Raw genomic sequence first — 6,259 nt, 5'->3', positions numbered from 1 at the left:
CAACTTAATAATCTATGTCCAACACTTAAATCAGGATTTTGAAGTTTTAGCGGCTCATACAAAAGTATTTTTAAACAGTAGTTTGAATCCCTCCCCCCATAAATCCTGGATATTGGTTGCGACTGGCGATGCCCGATGACGAATCACTTGAGGCGGGTGGCTGAAGCGGGACGGAAAATAAATAAAATAACCTCAAGATAAAGATATTTTAAAGGATGACACGAAACGTATCCCAGGCGTTTATTTAGAGGAAATCAGTGGGGGATACAATATGTCTGCAGTGTGGAGATGGACTGGGACCAGCTGGAGCTCAACCCGAGGATCATCGCTGCTGTGAAGAGAGGTAAAAGAGACACCTCCGGACTTCATTGATATTTATCGTACTTTGATACTTGACCGTAGGCCAGTGTAATTCTTGACAAATTCAAAGCACATTTCATCATAAATTCTGAATCTTTTAGTGTCAGTTCGGAGATCGGCTTATAGTATAGATAAATCGAGTTTACTGAGTATTCTGTATAGCTAGTTTTCGTCGAGCTCTATGATTAGAATAAAACGTGAGCGAACTGGCAAGTGTACATATTCTTTGCTGGATTTGCAGTTTGGTATGCAGTTTGATTCGAGCCTCAAGTGTTTATTTATTACTGTGTATCAAAATAAGTAACACCATATGAGGTGAATCATAAAACAAACTTTTCGAGACAAATATTCACCTGGGTTTAGTCCAACTTTACAACTTTTGTTACCGTATTTTATAAATATTGTTTGTCTCTATTAGCAGGGCTACACAGTCACTGGTTTTATAAACCTGGAGGACATTTTATGTAGGGTTTTTAAATTGTATAATTGATTATAATTCAGTTTTTTTGATTCATTAATTGAAAAGGTTAATTGTGTTGTGTAACGCACACTGCAAAATCAGAGGTCAATGTGGCATGAATTAAGAGATTAAATTGAAATAGAAAAACACATAAATGCAGAGGGTTGCGTCAGGAAGGGCATCCGGCGTAGAACTTTTGCCAAAACCAAACTTGCTAGTCAACCAAAACTATACCATACCGGATCGGTCGCAGACCGGGTTAACAACGACCGCCATTGGTACTGATGACCTACAAGGTACTAATGGAAATTGGGCTACTGTGGGTCGAAGAACAAGAACAAGAAGAAGAGGAGGAGTGCATGTTCGGAAGCAGAGAGAGAGGAGGGGATGAAGAAGTGATGGGCAGATTTGGTATCCATGATAGGAATGCAGAGGGACAGATGGTGGTGGATTTTGCAAAAAGGATGGAAATGGCTGTAGTGAACACCTTTTTCCAGAAAAAACAGGAACATAGGGTAACTTATAAGGGCGGCGGTAGGAGCACCCAGGTAGACTACATCTTGTATAGACGAGGTAACCTGAAAGAGATCAGTGACTGCAAAGTAGTTATAAGTGAGAGTGTAGCCAGACAGCATAGGATGGTGGTTTGTAGGATGACTCTGGTGACAAGGAAGATGAAGAGGACAAAGGCAGAGCAGAGGACAAAGTGGTGGAAGCTGAAAAGGGAGGAGTGTTGCATGGTTTTCAGGGAGGAGTTGAGAAAGGGTCTGGGTGGTCAGGGCGAGCTTCCAGATGATTGGACAACAACAGCTAGTGTTATCAGGGAGACAGGTAGAAGAGTACTTGGTGTGTCATCTGGAAGGAAAGTAGATAAGGAGACTTGGTGGTGGAATGAGGAAGTGCAGGAGTATATACAGAGAAAGTGGTTAGCGAAGAAGAAGTGGAATACAGAGAGGACTGAAGAGAACAGACAGGAGTTCAGGGAGATGCGGCGAAAGGTAAAGATAGAGGTAGCAAAGGCAAAACAAAGGGCTTGTGATGACTTGTATGCTCGGTTGGATAGTAAGGAGGGTGAGAATGATCTATACAGGTTGGGGAAACAGAGAGATAAAGATGGAAAGGATTATTCAACAGGATCTTCGAGAATGAGAAGATGCCTGAAGAATGGAGACAAAGTGTGATGGTGCCTATTTTTAAGAATAAAGGGGATGTGCAGAATTGTGGCAACTACAGAGGGATAAAGTTGATGAGCCATACAATGAAGTTATGGGAAAGAGTAATGGAAACTAGACTGAGAGCAGAAGTCAGCATCTGTGAACAGCAGTATGGCTTCATGCTTAGGAAGAGTACCACAGATGCAGTATTTGCGTTGAGAATGCTAATAGAAAAGTACAGAGAAGGTCAGAGGGAGCTGCATTGTGTTTTTGTAGACCTAGAAAAAGCATATGACAGGGTGCCAAGAGAGGAGCTCTGGTATTGTATGAGGAAGTCTGGAGAGGCAGAGAAGTATGTCAGACTGGTACAGGACATGTATGCTAGCTGTGAGACACTGGTACGATGTGCTGTAGGGGTAACAGAAAAGTTCAAGGTGGAGGTGGGACTCCATCGGGGATCAGCTCTGAGCCCCTTCTTGTTCGCAATGGTGATGGATAGACTGACAGATGAGGTTAGACAGGAATCCCCATGGACCATGATGTTTGCGGATGACATTGTGATCTGTAGTGAGAGCAGACAACAGGTAGAGGAAAATCTAGAGAGGTGGAGGTATGCTCTGGAAAGGAGAGGAATGAAAGTTAGTCGCAGCAAGACAGAATATATGTGTGTGAATGAGAGGAACTTGGGTGGAACGGTGAGGCTACAGGGAGTGGAGATCAAGAAGCTGGAGGATTTCAGGTACTTAGGGTCAACAGTCCAGAGCAACGGAGAGTGCTGAAAAGAGGTGAAGAGACGGGTCCAAGCAGGTTGGAATGGGTGGAGAAAAGTGTCAGGGGTGCTATGTGATAGAAGACTATCGGCCAGAATAAAAGGAAAGGTGTACAAGACAGTGGCGAGACCAGCGATGATGTATGGACTAGAAACTGTTACAATGACCATAAGACAGCAGGCAGAACTAGAGGTTGCAGGGATGAAGATGTTGAGGTTCTCTTTGGGAGTGACCAGGATGGATAGGATCAGGAATTAGTCTATCAGAGGAACAGCACATGTTAGATGTTTTGGAGAGAAGGTCAGAGAAGCCAGACTGAGATGGTTCGGTCATGTGCAGAGGAGGGATAGAGAATATATTGGTAGACGGATGCTGGAGTTGGAGCTGCCAGGCAAGAGGTCTCGAGGAAGACCAAAGAGAAGATTTATGGACGTAGTGAGGGATGATATGAAGGTACTTGGTGTGAGAGAGGAAGATACAGAGAATAGAGTTAGATGGAGAAAGTTGACTCGCTGTGGCGACCCCTGACGGGAAAAGCCGGAAGAAGAAGAAGAAGAAGAAGAAGAAGAAGAAGAAGAAGAAAAACACAAGGGCCAATTCCCAGAATGTCAACATGATGTCTGCAATAGAGAAAAATATACTGTATAAAATGGATGGGAAATTAGAAAACTAAAAATAATATAGGTAAATCTCAAAGAGAAAAAGACCAGGACTAGGTTCCAGAATTTCACTATTATGCTTGTACTAGAATAGAAAGGAATAGTAGTAAGAGTAAAAAAATATATAATTACAAAATGAAACATATATTGTCAAAATAGTTATTGTATTCAGGTATTTCCATAACTTGTTCTAAAGATTTTATTTCAAGGCAGATGTTAAAACTTAGCGTATCTCTGTTTTTTTGCTTTTTTCACAGAATTTTTTAATCTCGACGGTCATTTTTGTGATAACTATTCAGTTACAGGAGTTATTGTTGTTTCTGTTGTTTCTATTATTGCAGTTACTGTTCTCTTTGTGTTAAAATTGTTACCTTGCTTTCCCTCCTCTAGCTGAAGTAAAATCCTTAAGGGATGTGTTGTGCCTCTCTGGTCCGGACCTGCAGAGACTCACCAGGCTGTCCCGCTCTGACGCCCAACAACTGCTGAATACTGCCGCCATCGCCTGCAGACGAAGCCCCCCGAGCCCAGGTCAGATCAATTATTAACGCTGGTTAATGGGAAAGACACATGGATGGGGGTTACACATACAATTTCACTGTATTATTACTAAGCTTTAGACTGTGTGAGTGCATTATAAGAAATAACTGTTCTCTGTTTACATTTTAAAATATGTTTTCTTACATGTCCACTCCGGTACCTTTTCCAGCAGGAGTATTAATTGAGTGTTGTAAATAAATGTTTGTTTGTTTTTTCGAGCTCTGTCTTCAACAGTATGTTTTAGGAACGGGAAGTCAGATTTTAGCGAGGTGGGACAGATTTAATTGAAAGAGTAATTTAGCAAAATGCTCGTATTGGAAATATAACATATTTGTTTCATGATCCAATCCAGGCACCAAAAGTGTGTACAAATAAGGCAGGACGTCAAAGTGTGCTGTGTCTTTCTGTCTTCAGCCGTACTTCTTCTTAATGACAAGTCCAGCGTCAGACTCAGCGTGGGCTGCTCTCTGCTGGACCAGATACTCAGAGGGGGTCTTCCTGGTGGGGGCATCACTGAGCTATCAGGGGAGAGCGGCGCAGGGAAGACCCAGCTGGCCCTGCAGATCTGTCTGTCTGTCCAGTACCCGCCGCAGCACAGAGGCCTGGACTCAGGTCAGTTGATTTCTGCCCGGTAGAGATCGATTGGCCAGAGAGGCAATAACCGTCTCTTTTCCAGGAGCTGTGTTCATCTGTACAGAAGACAGATTCCCCAGCAGACGCCTGCAGCAGCTGATTAGAAGTCAGTCACGTTTTCGGCCTGATGTCCCCCCAGACGTGATCAAAGGTCTGCGCTTCAGCGATCGCATTTACGTCGAGCATGCCGCCGATCTGGTCAGTAGAGATGGTCTACCCAGCTCATTTGATTTGAATTTAGTTGAAGAGTATAGTGGAGTGTTGATAAGAGTTCATAATGGAAACAATAGAGGTTAATGATGAAATGTTAAGAGGAATACATCCATCCAGAGGAATGCGTCTGTCATTCTGAGCCAGATGTCCATGTCCTGACCACACACAGGCTTATTTTTTTTCGTCCCGTCTCAGGTGTCCCTGCAGACTTGCCTGTCCCGTCGTGTCCCCCTCCTCTTTGCTCGCCGCCTGGTCCGTTTTGTAGTTTTGGACTCGGTGGCGTCTCTCCTCAGGTCCGAATTTGAGGGCAGCGATTGGCAGGAGAGGACGAGACAACTGTTGGCTGTGTCCTCCACCCTACATCGTCTGAGCCAGGAGTTCAACACACCCGTCCTCTGCATCAACCAGGTGACACTCAGACACACTTTCACATCTTCCACCGCTTGTCATCGCCAAGTTTAAGTCTGGGTGTCTTCCAGGTGGCTGATGTCTTCAGCAACTCAGATGACGACTTGGGGTATAAGACACACTTTAAATCAAATCAAATAAGTATGTTTGACTCCATCTGGGGAGTGGTTTGTGTGACATTTGTCTGTCTGGTCCTCAGCCCTCTGTCCTCCAGCGTGTCTCCAGCTCTGGGGTTGGCCTGGGCCAATCGGGTGATGGTTCGGCTCATGATGCATCGACTGCAGGGGACAGTCACGTGGGGTGATCAGTGCAGTACCATCCGCAGGCTGGAGGTGGTGTTTGCGCCTCACTTGGCCAGAGACGGACAAGACGCAGCGGTGTGGGCGGAGGGCGTCCGAGGGCTGGCGGGCTCTGACGTGACCTCACAAATAAGGAACTGGTGAAATTTTTTGTGCATAGGAGGTCTTCTACGGACTTCAAAACAATGACCGGCTGTCTGTCCTTTTATTTTGTAAGGTAACATTTTCAAGCAAAGGTCTTTTAATCTGACACAGAAACTGATCCGGTAAAGCATTATTATTAGACGTTTTTATTAAATCGTTGAGGCGCTGATTCATGTTTTGACTCTTAAATCACGCATTATCCTTCATTTGCTGTATTAAACATCATTTAAGTTGAATGTAATAGATTTCATTCCTTATCTACATGTAATTATATTTTTCATTTTCATGACCAGGTTCTTCTTGGGTCTGATAGCATTTTGCATGAGAAGGAGCCGAATCTTCAAGTGACTACTCATGAACCTGGACAGTTGGTTTGGTCAGTGACTAAAAAATAAAAAGGAATAAATGTAACGCTTTTATAATTTTGCTTCATATTTATTTTTTTATACAGAAAAAAACACAACCAATCAGATTAGAGACAGCTATTATTGTTCTATTAAGTTTTAAGGTATCCCTAAAACATGCATTTAATTGTGGTTAATAGGGTTAGAAATGTAGTAGTCCTGCCGGTCGTATCCGCCGTTACAGTAGTTGCTTTATTTTGAAAGAAAGCACCGGAAAC

General features: G+C 43.4%; 1 protein-coding gene across 1 annotated transcript; it reads left to right on the top strand.

Moving 5' to 3' along the window:
- Positions 1–147: 147 nt before the first annotated feature.
- Positions 148–6,048, top strand: xrcc3 (X-ray repair complementing 3). The gene is made up of 7 exons (XM_086143430.1): positions 148–343; positions 3,794–3,931; positions 4,355–4,552; positions 4,617–4,771; positions 4,982–5,194; positions 5,266–5,303; positions 5,394–6,048. Exons 1-7 carry the CDS (start codon positions 289–291, stop codon positions 5,635–5,637), a joined length of 1,041 nt encoding a protein of 346 aa, XP_085999556.1. The 5' UTR covers positions 148–288; the 3' UTR covers positions 5,638–6,048.
- Positions 6,049–6,259: the final 211 nt, after the last annotated feature.

Source organism: Fistularia commersonii, chromosome 36, assembly GCF_037954325.1.
Source record: "Fistularia commersonii isolate RoL2024-O1a breed Wild chromosome 36, RoL_Fcom_v1.0, whole genome shotgun sequence".
Lineage (NCBI taxonomy): Eukaryota > Metazoa > Chordata > Actinopteri > Syngnathiformes > Fistulariidae > Fistularia > Fistularia commersonii.
Note: the sequence above shows the minus strand (reverse complement) of the source record. Positions and strands in the feature narration are given on the sequence as shown.

Coding starts and splice junctions, on each gene's coding strand:
- xrcc3 (XM_086143430.1), top strand. CDS start 289: ATGGACTGGGACCAGCTGGAGCTCAACCCGAGGATCATCGCTGCTGTG. Junction 5,195..5,265: donor CCGTCCTCTGCATCAACCAG/GTGACACTCAGA, acceptor GGTGTCTTCCAG/GTGGCTGATGTCTTCAGCAA. Junction 5,304..5,393: donor AACTCAGATGACGACTTGGG/GTATAAGACACA, acceptor TCTGGTCCTCAG/CCCTCTGTCCTCCAGCGTGT.